The 13,874-nt window shown below is 59.6% G+C and overlaps 1 protein-coding gene across 1 annotated transcript in view; it reads right to left on the bottom strand.

Moving 5' to 3' along the window:
* Positions 1-869: 869 nt before the first annotated feature.
* The window catches only part of CACNA1G (calcium voltage-gated channel subunit alpha1 G), a 60,887-nt gene continuing 47,882 nt past the window's right edge, over positions 870-13,874 (bottom strand). The window contains 12 exon segments of the mRNA XM_040640834.1: positions 870-1,892; positions 3,033-3,202; positions 3,488-3,665; positions 5,418-5,552; positions 7,494-7,637; positions 8,350-8,703; positions 8,892-9,013; positions 9,109-9,187; positions 9,324-9,394; positions 9,688-9,821; positions 10,467-10,576; positions 11,354-11,505. Coding sequence (XP_040496768.1) covers positions 1,158-1,892; positions 3,033-3,202; positions 3,488-3,665; positions 5,418-5,552; positions 7,494-7,637; positions 8,350-8,703; positions 8,892-9,013; positions 9,109-9,187; positions 9,324-9,394; positions 9,688-9,821; positions 10,467-10,576; positions 11,354-11,505 — 2,384 coding nt within the window. The 3' untranslated portion in view covers positions 870-1,157.

Raw genomic sequence — 13,874 nt, 5'->3', positions numbered from 1 at the left:
CCCCCCCCCCCCCCCCCGTCTCCGTCGGCCCCATTAGCCAAAACAGCTTCATTATGCCAATTTCCAGCTTTCAATGTGCGGCTGATAGCTGTCAGCAGAAATAAGAGTTAATCTGGAATGACATGCACAGAGCTGCTAGGCGTGGAGGAAGCGAGAACGCTGCGGAAGACGCAGACCCTGCTTGCCTAGCCTTCCAGCCAGCGGAGGGCCTTCCCTCCGCCCTTGGCCGCCGGGAGGTGAGGCTGCGAGGTTGCAGCCCTCCCGGGGAGAGGGTTAGGTTCTCTCTGCCCCAGACAGACCGACAGACAGACACGCACACACGCACGCACACGGAGACAGCTCCCACCCCCTCCCTGCCCGCGGCCCGCTCCGCAGCTCCAGGGCCGGTCTTTCCCCAGTGGCCCCTGAAATGCCTAACTGTCCCTTTCGCTTTTACTCTGGACCGGGATTAATTTTTTTATTTTGGAAAATTACTTTATTATAGATATAGATATGTATGTATGTATATATATAAAAAGGTTCCATTTCATTTGTAAAATCTTTTCTCTTTGTCTCTTTTTTTTTCCTACAGAAAAGGATGGCGAGGTTAAAGGAGAAAATAAGTTACATTACAGTTTCCAAAGTGGTTCTCGCTTTCCGCTGAAGATGGGCCACCGGCAAGGGTTGTAATGCACTCTCGGTCCCAGCTTGTGCTTTGCAAGAAGAGGGAATATAACTAGACTGGTTATTTTAGGTTAAAATAGCCAAGAGACAGACGCCTTCGCCTCAAAAATATTCTGAGACACATACAAGTAGAAGGAAACAAGTCTCTTCAGTCACAAAATGTCGTACATCCCGCATATACTAGATTGAATTAATTTAATAAAATAGAATATACATAGAGATTCTGCACAAACGTATTGCTTTCTCCCAGTAGCTCCTGGTGTTGGGAACCTCGGCTGCACTGGGCCTCTCTCTTTCTGCCTGGACCCAGGGTGGCCAGGGCTGCTGCTCCGAACGCTCTGGAAGTTCTGCTCGTCGGTTCCCAGCGCCACTGAGGCGGGGAGGAGCGCCTCCTTGGAGTCCATACGGAACGTTGTTCAGGAACATAGCCCGGGAGGAGGAGCTAGGATTTGGCACCCAGTGGAGAAAGGTGAGTGGGGGGAGTGGGGCAGGATTCAGGGGTCCAGGTCTGCTGGGTCAGAGGCTAACCCAGAGAGACTCAGCACGTCTTTCTTTGGGGGGGGCGAGGCAGCCATGCTGTCAAGGGGGCCGGAGGCCGAGGGATCCTTGGAGTCGCTGGACGGAGCCCTCCGCCGGAGGCAGACGCCAGGGCTGGGTGGGGGCCGAGGGCCCTGACTCTCTGGGGGGTCTATGGAGATACTAGGTGGGCTGAGTTTTTTCTTGGGCCGGCTTCCAGGCCCCCCCAGAGGCTGGCCCCCAAGGCTAGAGGGGTCAGGGCCCAGGCTGGGTTGGGAGCCGCTGTCCAGGCAGCTGACCGCGATGGAGTGTCTCCTCTGCTCATCGAGCCAGGACGCAGGCCGGCGCCGGCAGCTCTGCGCCTCCACGCTGTGACACTTCTTCAGGTCCCGCGGGGACGGGGGCTCCTCCTGGCTGCCCACGGTCAGGAGGTCTCCTGAAATCCAGCTCAGCTCCGTGTCTAGCTCTAAGCTGCTTCTGGTCTCTGGTGGGCCTTTGCTCCAGGTGGGTTCTGAGCCTGGGCAGGGGGCCGGCGGGGGCATGTGCTTCGAGATCTTGCTCTGGCGGCGGGGCTGCTGCTGCATCTGGGTGCCCAAGTGGCCCCAGAAGGAGGAGGTCCGGACCAGAGGCGGGGAGGGCCCACTCATCTCGGACAACAGGTCTTCCTGGCTGCCCAGGCCCTGCATGTCCAGAGAATCAGTCCTTATTGCTGCCTGTGGGAGGTGGGAGGAGAGATCAGCCCAGGGGCTTCCACTCCCCTAGGGACTGGCCTCTGCCCATGTCCCCCGCCCTCCCATCCCAGATAACCCCCTCCTTCCCCTGCAGGCCCACCCCAAGCAAGAGTGACAGTAGTTGGTCTTATTGGGAGACAGGGACCATGTGCAGCCTGATGTCCCCTGTCCTTCCCCCACGCCTGCAGGAATGGCTCTCGGAAGCTCCCAGCCCCCGGGGACACAGGAAAGCACTGGGACAGCTTTGCTCCCAGCCCTTTACATATAGGATATTTCTTTGGCCTTGAATACCCTTCTGGAATGACAAGCACTCCTCAGCTTTACAGGCTCAGGTTCTCTGTGACACGGTGCCTGACAATCTCCATCCTCAAGTTAAAACTAACCCCGTCCTCCTCTTCGGTCCCTGCACCACACACACGTGCCTCCCGGCTGCTAAGCCCTATCGCCACAATGGTTCGACCACATTTATGTCTGCGGTTAGCCTGTGAGCTCCGGAGGGCAGGGGCTGAGTCCCCCGTGCCTGGCACGCAGAAGCTGCTCTGTGAGTCTTTGTAAAATGGACGAGGATGCCACCTGCGTCCTCAAGTGTGTGGCGTTGAGTCGATTCTCACGTGGCCACGATCACACATGAAGGCACACAGGGCACGGGCTGTGGCCTTGTCACAGTGGGGACAAACAAGCCTTCCGTGACTGCCTGAGCCTCAGCTGTGTACCCGTGGAACGTGGGCCCCGGGCTTGGCCGAAGGCGGAAGTCCCTAAAATGTGCCTTGTGTCCCTTAGCTAAGTCTCGAGGTACAGAGGCTAACTGGGTCCGGGTAAGGGAGTCTGGAGATGTGGTTCTCCTGCCAAGTTGACCCATGTCCCTGAGCTACCGTGGCCTGGTCTCCAGGCCTCCTCAGTGAAAGAAGGGAGGGGGATACAAACACCACAAGGGCCCAGACCACCTCTGCTTTGCCCGGTATCGTGTCCCCGGTACCTAGACCTGCCTCTGGCACGTGGTCCGCGCACAGCACACGTCTGCTGGAAGAATGGACGTGGCAACCCTGGTCGTCACCAACAGCCTAGGGTTCCCAGCAGAGGGACCGGCGCCAGGCCCCAGCCCACCTCTCCACGCCTGCTCACCTGGCGCCTGAGCGGCCTCTGAGCCAAGGGGGAGCGGCCTGGTGGGGGCAGCTTGGGGATGGTGCCCCAGGCGGGAGGGCCGTGGGGCTGGAGCAGGTGGGGTGTGTCTTTGGGAAGCTGCAGGGTGTAGCTGGTGTCTGCTGGCTGGGAGTGGATGGAGAAGACAGAGCCTGTGGGCAGAGGAGGGAGGAGAGAGAAGAACTGGAAGGTCAGTGGTCTGGCTCTCACCTAAGTCCCTCCCCTCCACTCTCCTTCCCCCTCTGGGGCCCCTACCCTCCCCACAGACCACTCATCCTGGATTGAAAGCCACTTTCCGCAGGCTGGGGGTCCCTTGGAGGTTGGAGATTCCTCTCTTGCTGCCTCAGTGCCCCCTCCGCCCCCCACGTCAGGACTGGGCTGAGGCAAGGATGGGGTCTCCCTGTGTGAGCCGAGCCGGCCTGCCTGAGCCCTGCTACCTGACTGAGCTTTGGGGAGCCCCCAGCTTCTGGAACCTAGAGAGCCCTCGGCGGTGCTTCCATCCCGGCACATGAGGCTGTCGTTGGGCAGGGAGTGCGTCCGGCTGACCCCAGACTTCCGCACAGTCAGCAGGTCTGGTCCAGATGCGAGGGGCATCTCCCCGGGGTGGGGCTCCATCTGCAAAAGGAACAGGGGAGGGAGGTGGGGAAAAGAGGGGGCATCCGGATTGGCTACCTGAAGCAGAGCTGGACAACAGAAACCAGAAGCCCTCCCCCCCAGGCTCTGGCCCCATCCCCTCCCCCCACAGGGCAGTAATGGGATGAGTTAGTCGGAGGGGGAAAAGGGGGCAGACACATGGATGAACCCTCCAGCACAGCAAGGAAGCAGGTGGGAGGAGTCCCTGCCCCAGAAAGCTATCCAATACTGCATCGCGCCCCCCCCCCCAGCCTCCTGGTGGGGTTGGTGGAGGAGTGAGAAGGTGTCCAAAAAAGGGAGAGCAGCCCCCAGGCCCAGCCCAGCAGGTGGTTCAAGAGGTGGTTGGGGGGGGCATTAAGAGACTCTGAGCAGCACAGCGGAAGACAGAGGCCAAAAGCTAAAAGCACCCCCATATCCCTACGCTGGGGCTTTGGGGGGTGGGGGGAGGAATGGGGAGGATGCACCCAGTGAACAGGGCCTGCCTACACAGCAGAGGCTGCCTCACTCCCAGTACTTGAAGACAGCCCCGAGACCCAGCACTGAGCAGGAGCTGGGTTAATGTGGGTTCGATGACAGGTGACCGCTAGGGGAATGTCAGCTGGCTCACCTGCCTGCCTCCCCCACCTTTTGATTACTCAATGACTCTGGCAGGTGGCAAATGGGAGGTGGGGGCAAGGTTTGAATACCCTGAATTCCACGGACTCAGGGCCTCCCTTACTGGACAGACTGAGGGTGGGAGTGAGTTTTTTGAATTTATTTCAAAGAAAAGCAGTAATCAGCTTTTGACCCCAGATGGAAGGAGCCAAGGTTTGCTCCCAAAAGATTTCTCCATCACCCCGTGGCCACCTTCCTCCTTGGGGGTCCCCTATACCCTCCATTCCTAGTTCTCAGAGAGGCTGGAGGGTCCATGTCCCCACACAGGCCCAGCCAGTTAAGCGGCCCCATCAGGGGCTGTTGGAAGAGTCTGGAGCCTTTGCTTGCCCTCTCAGCCCACGCTCCACTTCTGTCAGGCACTCCAAGACCCCTAGGGACCCCCAGCCTGTGGTCAAGGCCCTACCCCAGCTGAGCCCTGCTGTGAGGAAGGAGCTCCTGTCTCTTAAGTCAGTAGAGGAGGGGCGAGGCAGGGCAGAGGGGGCTGCTCGCAGTCTGAAGGGGAAGGGGAGCTGGCCAAGGGTGGAGAAGCTGTCCCAAACACAAAGCACCCCTCCCCCCCAGGACATGGGGACACACAGGGACAGCAACCGGGAGACAGGGACAGCCCCCCAGGCGGAAGGGCAGAGTGGTACCAACAGAGATGTAGCTTTCACCCACTGCGTGGAGGGGGGAATGGCTCATGTGGCAAGGACGTGGGAAGGAGGGGTGCGGGGAGGGGAAGGGCTGGCTTGCACAGGCTCCAAATACAGAGACTGACTCCGCATCCAGGCAGGCCCCTTGGTCAGCTGCCAGATGCCACCTCTGTTTTGGGCTGTGTTACTCCTGGATGTCTGGATTAACTCGTTCACAACTGTGCCCCTGGGCCCTTGAGGCCCCAATTTAATCTTGTCTAATTTCTTTGTCCACAGTGGGGAACTGGAAAGACCTAGCGAAGCCTGGGGCACCAAGTGCCTGCTGGTGGATGCCCCCGGGTGGGGCCTGGTGGCAGAGAGAGAGAGAGGAGGGGAGGGATCTGGAGCCCTGCAGCCAGCCCAGCCCCTGGGGAGGCTGGGGGAGCAGTAAGGGGCTATGTGTAAGTACATTGCTCTCCAGGGCACTAAGTAAGAGTGTGTGAGTGTCATCAGGCAAAGAGTCATCCGTCAGAGCTAGAGAGCAGGACGGTTCAGACACAATCTCTGACGTCAGAGACAGAGCCTCCATCTCAGCTAGAGGGATCTAGACAGGGAGAGAGATTATCAGGCATAAGAAACCAGGACAGCGCACACGCTCGCGCGTGCACGCACACATGCACACGCACACACACGCGTGCGCACACACAGAGCCCCCCTCCCCCCCTTTCCACGAAGCACAGAGGGGTGGGGGGAAGGCCTCTCTTTTCTCTCCCCACCCCTCTCCCAAGTCAACTGACAGCACCTCCCCCACCCCCGTTCAAGCCCCTCCTCTGATCAGAGAGGCTGCGGCACCAAAGAGCCAGAGCGGAACCCACAAAGCAGGAGAAGCAGAAACTTATTCTAAAGATACCCCCTGAACGGCCCCCTCCCACACTACCACCAGCCAGGGAGGAAGCAGGGAGCAGGGAGGGCTTTCAGACTCTCAGAAAGATGAGACCAGGAAAAAAAAAATGAAGAAAGGCCAGCAAAGCGCCTCTCTGCTCTCAGCACAGACAGAGCAGCGTGGGGGGCGCTGGGGACAAAGCCGCCAATCTGATGACTGTTTTCTGCCTATTCTCTCTGCTTCCAAAAGCCTGGCAGGACTTGGCCTGCCCCCAGATTCTGGCTTCTCCCCTCCTGGGCCCTCCTCCGCCTGCCGGCAGCTTGCCCGCCCTCTTCAGCTTGGGTTCTGGGAGATGCTCTCCTCCTGCCGCCAGTCTGAATTGAGCACGCTGGGGTGGGCCGCCGCCGTGCAAACTGGCTGGCTCACCGGGGAACTGGGGGGCGATTTCAGTGCCTACAGCACCCCGGGGGGAGGGGAGGGCCATCCCTCTCATCTGCCTGATCACCCCATCATGTCCTCTTCTCTCCCTGTACCCCCCCACCCCCACCCCGTGAGCCTCCTTCAGGATGGGAGGTCTTGGGAAAGGATGTGCTCTCTCACTGATCATTCTAGGTCACTGCCAGGTTGAAGTCCCTGTAGCCTATCTGAGACTGAATCCCAAGAGGGGACTGAAGAGGTCAGGAACCCTAGAGGCAGTGTCCCTTCCTATGTGAGGCTCACTGTCTCTTTGGATCAAGCTACAGGTGTCCCAGGTACTGGGAAGCTGCCTTCCTTCCCCTCCACCTGGCAGAGACTGTGGAACACTAGGCTTTTCTATCTCCCACTAACAACCTGTTTCCTTGCCTCCACTCCAGGCCTACTGGGGGCTTCCCTGCAGCGCCTGACCTAGGAGAGATGGCAGGGCGCTCTGCCAAACAGAGGGGGTCAAGGGCAGCCAGACAGGTCACAAGGGGAGAAGAGGTGGGCAGGAGAACCCCAGAAAGCCAAGGAGCTGCGTTTCGATGGGTCTGGTGGAGAAAAACATGCAGAGCTGTGGAAAGGGACTGGGCTTACGAGGGACACCCAGTCTTATTTCACAGCGAGGTCCCCAGAACCCACTCTCAGCTGGAACCTTCCATTCGCTCTCAGGGCCAGGTCAGAAAGCACTGGCTACTGAGAGCACTCATCATGTCTGGTGGCTCCATGGCTAAAAAAGCCACCAAACAGAGGCTTTGGGGATGGGTGCTGGACAGAGGAAAGAGGCAGACTGTGGCCCAAGACATATCCCTCCACAGGCTCCCTGACCACCTGCACTATCCCCAAAAGACCTTCTCCCCTGGATTTGGCACCTCACTTCCTCCACTCACTAGGGTCCCACTGCCAACTTGTCTTCTGACCCCTCCTCTTCTTGTCCAGGTTCTTTCCGACAATGCCTTCTGTAAACCTCTCCTCCATTCATCCTTCTCCCCGGAAGTGCAATCTCAGTGTCCCTACCTTCCAAGTATGTGTTCCAAGGGTTGATCTCAGCTCATAAGAACCCCTGGCTGCCTCCTGCCAAGCCCAAAGCTCAACTGAGGCCCTGAGGCTGTTCTTTCTCTGGCCACCCAGTGGGCAGGAAACACGCCTCCCCCGAAGCACGGCACAGCATGGCACAGCCCGGCACAGCACGGGGGACACAGTAACCTTTGGTTCGGAGCCGCCCAGGCTGCGAGCGGGAGGGAAGGCAGAGGGCTGGCCCCCAGGGCCTGCCAGCTCGTCCATCAGCTTCAGCTCCCCTTCCAGAGAGCCCTGGATCAGCAGGGATATGGTGTCAAACAGCTGTCTGTCCTGGGGAGGACCAGCCCAGGAGGGGAGCCGGAGAGTCAGGGGAGTGGGGTTCAGAGGGCAACGAGGGGAAGTGTCGTGGTGGTGGGGGATTGACAAAGACACACAGAGGGAGAAAGAGGAGGAGGAGGAGGTCATACACACACACACACACACACACATAGGCACACACACACACACACACACACCCCAGCAACAAAGAGACAGGAGAAGGAGGCGGGGAAAGGACAGAGGAGAGAAAGGTGTGGGAGGGGGGAGAATGGGAGCCGGAGATGAGAAGAGCTCACAGGGAGAGAGGGAGAGGGAAAGCCAAGGTAGAGAAAGGATTGAGAGATGGAGTCAGGCAGGTTGAAGGGTGGGAAGGAAAGGGGTTTGGTAATCGGGCAAGGGTAAGAAAGAAACAGGAGGGAAACAGAAAACTTAGCCTTGGACCTAAGAGCCAAGAAGGGGAGGCCAACTGGGCTGGAGGCTCAGGGCATGGATGAGGCAGCACACGTGCCTGTGGCTTGCTGGGGTGGCCCTGTGCTTCGAGGACAGGCAGCCATCTCTGGGGACGGGCAGGAGATGGCTCATGCCTCAGCATCTTGGCCAGAGGGGCAGAAGGACCCAGGCGGGGCCCCGGGGTCTGCCACGCTGCCCGCTCCCTGTACACCGCCCACCTAGCCACTGGCCACCAGTCCCACGCCCCTCTCGGCAGGGGTGGCTCTCTGCTCACCGTGGGGTGCTCCAGGGAGAAGTGCGAGGCCGCTCCGGCGTGGGCCGCAGCGTGCGGGGCCCCAGGCTTGGGGCTGTCGGGGCCGTCGGGGCCCTCGACCCCAGGCCAGAGGAAGGGACTGCCCAGTGGTGAGTGGGGCTGCGGGCTAAGCGTCTTCATCTCCAGCTCCAGCTCGGCCTCCAGCTCGGCCTCCTCCTTGGCCTCCTTGTTGCTTTCCTCCAGGTGCTTCATGAGCACGGCGATCACCACATTGACCAGCACAAACTGGGCCGTCAGCACGAAGGACACGAAGTAGATGGGGGAGATGACCGTATTGTAGCAGGTGGACTCCTGGTCGCAGTCCCGGAGGGTGTCCTGCGGGCAGCAAAAGCATTACACACTGTCCCAGGGAGAGGGAGTTCTAGAGAGTTCCTGCATGGGGGAATCACACACTTTTATTCATGGCCACTCATCTTGCCGAGGAATCTGGGCTCAAGGAGGGGAACTGCCTCCCCGGGGCCAGGGCCAGCCCCGGGAGGGTCCCTGCGGCTGTGGGCGCTCACCTTCATGATGCCATTCCAGTTGTCACCTGTGGAGACTCGGAAGAGGGTCAGGAAGGCCATGCCAAAGTTCCGAAAGGTGGCATGCCGGCCCAGGCCCTCGCAGGGGTGCGTCTCGTCACACTCTAGAGGAGGAGGGCAGGAGAGAGGGGCTGGGAGTTAGTGCCGGAGCCGCTGGGCCTCCAGCCCTGGCTCCTCTGCCCTCCCCACCCGGACTCACCCAGGTCTCCAAAGAGCTCCACACCCAGAGCTGCAAAGATGAAAAACAACAACATGAAGAGAAGTCCCAGGTTCCCTACCTGGAAGAGAGGAAAAGAAATGGGAAAGGTGCCACTGGGTCTCCCAGTCAGCTTCCGTGAGCTCCCTACTGCCTGTCCCTTCGGGAAGTACTCCCTCCTCCCCAAGAGGATCCCTCCCCCCTTCCCCCCCAGCTACCTGGGGCAGGGCCTGCATGACTGTGTCGAGCAGCGCACGCATGCCCACGGCCATCTTCAACAGCTTCAGCACTGCAGGACAGGACAGGGCGGTGAGCCGGCCCGCCGGCTCCCGGGTCGCACAGGGGGTGGAGCCAGCGCGGGGCGGGGCTGCCAGGGCTCCACCCCTGCCCTCGGCCCAGCCCCCAGCCCTCCCCTTCGGCAAAGGCTGGGGCCGGGAGAGAGACCCGTGGGAACACACACACACACACACACACACACACACACACACACACACACGCCAGCCACAGAGCCGCCCCCCGCCATTTCCCCCTGGGTCAGTCACCGTGGGCAGGTGGGTGGTGGGCGCGCAGTCGGGCACTGACCTCGGGCAATGCGTAGCACCCTCATGATGCGGATGATGGTGGGGTTGATGGGCAGCGAGGCATTGACCTCGATCTCCTCCAGCGTGATGCCCATGATGGACAGCAGCACGATGGCCAGGTCCAGCTGGTTCCACCTGGAAAGCCCAGGACACAGCTCCCTGAGGGGGGGGGGCACCGTGGAGGAGGGGGCAGTGGTGGCAACACAAGTGACTAAGGAAAGGAGGGTGGAGGTCAGCCAGTGCCCCCTCTCCATCCTGTGGAGAAGGCATGGCTTGACTCCGGTCACCAAGGCACAGGTAGGACTAAGACTTTAGCTCAAGGACCTCTGCTTTTCATTTGTATTCATTCCTTCGGTTTTTTTGTTTTTTGTTTTTAATTTGGCACTTATATGCTGTTTACCAGGTGCCAAGCACTGTTTTAAGGGCTTCACAAATAGGAACTCAGAATCTTCGCAGTACGATTTCTCCTTTTTTAGGTAAGGAAACCAACACACAGAGAAGTTAAGGAACTTACCCAAGGTCACCAGCTTCTAAGTGGTGGAGCCAGGATCCGAATCTGGTCCAGGCAGTCTGGCTCCAGGCTCTGTGCTCTTAAGCCCAGTCGATTTCCAGCTGCCTGTGTCCCCCAGGCCCTGGATGCCCCCCACTCCCCCTTGCCATCAGCCCTCAGTGGGTCCTAGAGCGGAGGCTGAACCTCAGGAGTCCAGAAAGCTTTTCAGGTATTTCCCTGGGAGACGTGTCCTTTCCCCCACTCCCCCACACCCCACCACTCTCTGTTACCTGTCCTGGAAGAACCGACGGAAGCCAAAGGCCACGAGCTTAAAAACTGACTCCAAGACAAAGATGACAGTGAAGATATAGTTGCAGATCTTCAAGGCCTCGTCCAGGATCTGGCAGGGATTGGCGGGGGGGCGGGGGGGATCTATGCAGGGTCTCCTAAGGCCCAGGGGGGATGCCTGCCCCTCCCCCTCCAGCACACTCCCGGATCTGGGAGACAAGTGAGTCTAAGGGGACCTTTCTTTTCTGTCCCTGCCATGATGGTCAGCCATTGGCCACCACACCAGGATAGACGAGGGTCCTTATGCATGATCCAAACTTTGTGCTAAAAGATCTCTATCCTTGAGGGATGGGGAGGAGACCACATGAGAATGTGCCGGAAGGCACGGAAGACTAGAGCCTGGAAAGGGCCTTGTGCATAACTAATTCAACATCGCCATTTTATAGCTGGGGAGCCTGAGGGCTGGAGGACAGCAGACAGTGGCTGATCTGAGGAGTGGCAAGACCATTGGTGAGTTTGGAGCTGGACATTCACTAGAATCGAAACCCTGAAAGGGCAGACACTGGTCTTCACTGGCCCGCCTTCATTACCCTCAAAGGGTAAACAAGCCCATGGCAGGCACTCAATAAATATTTGTCGGGTGAAGAACTCAGGTCCTCCACTTCCTAGCTGTATGACCTTGATCTAGTCACGGAACCTCTCTGAGGCTCAGCGTCCTCATCCGTAAAGCCAAGAAGAGACCCACTTCCAAGAGTCACTGCAAGGTGTAGGCAAGGAACTCCCACAGGGTGCCTAGGACATGCCCGAGGAACCCCGGCACAGGGGTCAGCCTCACCCCACAGTCCCCCGGCTGGACGCAGGGCCCGGAGGGCCAGTCACTCGCTCCTACCTGGGGCTGCTGGTAGTGCTCCATGGCCATGGTGACCACATTCAGCCCAATGACTCCCGTGATGAAGAGGTCCAGATAATGGCTGGTACACAAGTGGTGGACGAGGAGCCGGAAGCGAGAGTAGTCGGAGTAGTAGGGTTTGCACTGGGCCTCTGGGGGGGGGCAGGGGGGAGAGCAGAGCAGCCATCGGGCTCCTGCCCACGGCGCCCCCGCCACCCGAGTCCCTCACAGCCGCCAGCCTCTAACGCCAGAGCCGCCGCATTCCAGTGTCCTCCGCATCCTTGCCCTCCACACACTGACTTTCTCGGGGGGCCAGGGGGGGGCTCCCTCGGCGTCTGCCCTCCAAGCGTCTGTTCTACAGGCTACGGTTGGGTGCAGAAGGGGTCAGGACATGCAGAGGCCCCCGCCCACATTAGACACCAGGTGAGCCCCGTCCCCGAGGCAGCCTCCAAAATCCACCATCCCCTCACAATGCCCTTGACTCGGTGTCCCGCAGTGAGGCCAGGATCAATACGGTGGAAAACAGCCAGTTTCATCAGGCTCAGAGGAAGCGCCATCAAGAGAGGCAAAGGCCCTTGCTCCTTCACCATGCTCAGCCCCTCAGGGGGGAGCAGAGCAAATTACCCAGAGCTGGGATTTGGGGATAACACTGGAGATTGGAAATTGCACATCTTCTTGGCTGGCCACACTGACCCACCCTGAGGGCCTCCGGAGGGCCCTCATGGGGGGGGCAGCGGGGTGCAGAGGGGAGGCCACAGGGCTCTTCGCTTCCCAGATTCATCTGGGGGGGGGGCTCCACCTGCAGGACTCACCCAGTTTCTAATGAGGCCATGCCCCGCCTGCTCCTGGGTGTCAGGGCGGCGTCAGACTACAGGCCGGGCTGGAAGCACTGTCTGAGATCTGTCAGAGGCATATTTCTCTTGTAATTAGTGAACCACTTAGTTATAAAATCATGATGCCAGAAGGTTGGCCCGCTAAGCAGGCAGAATGAATCTGGGGGCAGGAGATTGCAGGGGTCCCCTCCTCCAGGTACTGAGGAAAGGCCAGGCCAAGTTGGGGATGGATGTCAACGGAGGGCGTTGACAGATGGGTCTCCCAGGCAGCCACAAAGAAAGAAAAGGCTCCCCACGGGGAGGCTCGGGGGCAGCCGCAGGTCCCAGACAGCCCTTCCCCCTCGGAAAGTCTAGGGCGGAAGCCAGCCAGCAAGGGCTGCCGCCTCTGAGGCCCGCGCCAGGGGTGCCGGCTCGGGGGCAGCAGGAAGCTTTGGGTCCAGGCCAGCTCAGATATAAGTGTCCTTCCCCATGCAGAGGACTATTAACAGAGAGGTAAACTGAGGCAGGGAGTGGCCTGGGGTGGGCCCCCACCAAAGGCCGAAGGAAGAAGAGTGCCCAAAAGCTACACGTTCAGCCTCACCGGGTGCCACTCTCCAGCATCGGCCTAGAGGTGTGGATGACCAAGAGGCAGAAAGTCCCGAATGTTCTGGTGCACCATAGGGTGCGTTAGGCCATCATTTTGTTTTCAGAGATGGGCCAGCCAACTCTGGCTTTGTTAGCTCCGATGGCCCTCTGATCCCCAGGACGGGGGCAGGTAGAGAGGCTCGGGACGGGGGACAGCACAAGGCCACGGGTCATCCACACGGCGATTTTGGAGGGCGGACCAGACGAGCCGGGCCTCTTCCTTCCTTCCTTCAGTACCCACAAGAACCAGAGGGCGCTAGTCGCCCCACGGTGCCTCAGCAGCTGGAACGCTGTCTCTGCATTAATCTCCGTAAGTGCCAGAGCACCCGATCCCATTATGCTAAAATATGAATGGAGAATTAACTAAAATGTTTGAATACAATTAGGTTAGAAAAAGTGGCTCCTTATTAGCCCCCTTATTAGCTGAGACAATGCAGAGGAGAGGTGGGGAGAGGCCCCCCTCTCCCCTGTCCCCCTAGTCTGAATGCATAGGCAGCCCCAGGCCAAACGGAGCTGCGGCTTCCCCCTCTGCCTTCTGGCCTTGCTCTAGCTGTCGAGGGGAGGCAGGCTGGGATCAGCCTGGGACCCTCCTCCACGCAGCCCAGAGGAAAGGGGGCCACAGGGCAGAAGGCAGGGCATCTGCTCAGAGTGACAGGTGCCAGGCCCTTGAGGTCTGCTCCTCCAGCCCCAGCCCCCACCCCAGACCAGCAGGTGCCGAGGCTGCCAGAAATCCCCCTTCAGAGCACAGGTCCAAAGAGTCCCAGGGCTGGTCTGATCAGCATGCCCTTTGGCCAACCCCTTTGTCTTACACAGGGAGAGAACAAGGCCCCGCACAAGTGAGTTGTCCACACATTGTGAGGCCGTGACGGAGCCAGGACCCAAACTCCCAGCCCAGATCTCTCGCCCGCTGCCTGGTGGGTTTAGACACAAGGCCTTGGGGCCTTGCCCCAGAGGGGCCCTTTGGAGAATTTGCCCAGAGGCTCTCGATGTGAAGTTTTGGAGGATGCCACCCCCCTGTGGCTCCCCAGGCCTGGGTTCTCCAGGCAAGCACCTGAGCTCAGAGA

Source organism: Ursus maritimus, unplaced genomic scaffold (assembly GCF_017311325.1).
Source record: "Ursus maritimus isolate PB19 unplaced genomic scaffold, ASM1731132v1 scaffold_24, whole genome shotgun sequence".
Taxonomy (NCBI): domain Eukaryota; kingdom Metazoa; phylum Chordata; class Mammalia; order Carnivora; family Ursidae; genus Ursus; species Ursus maritimus.
This window is presented reverse-complemented; position numbering and strand designations above follow the sequence as displayed.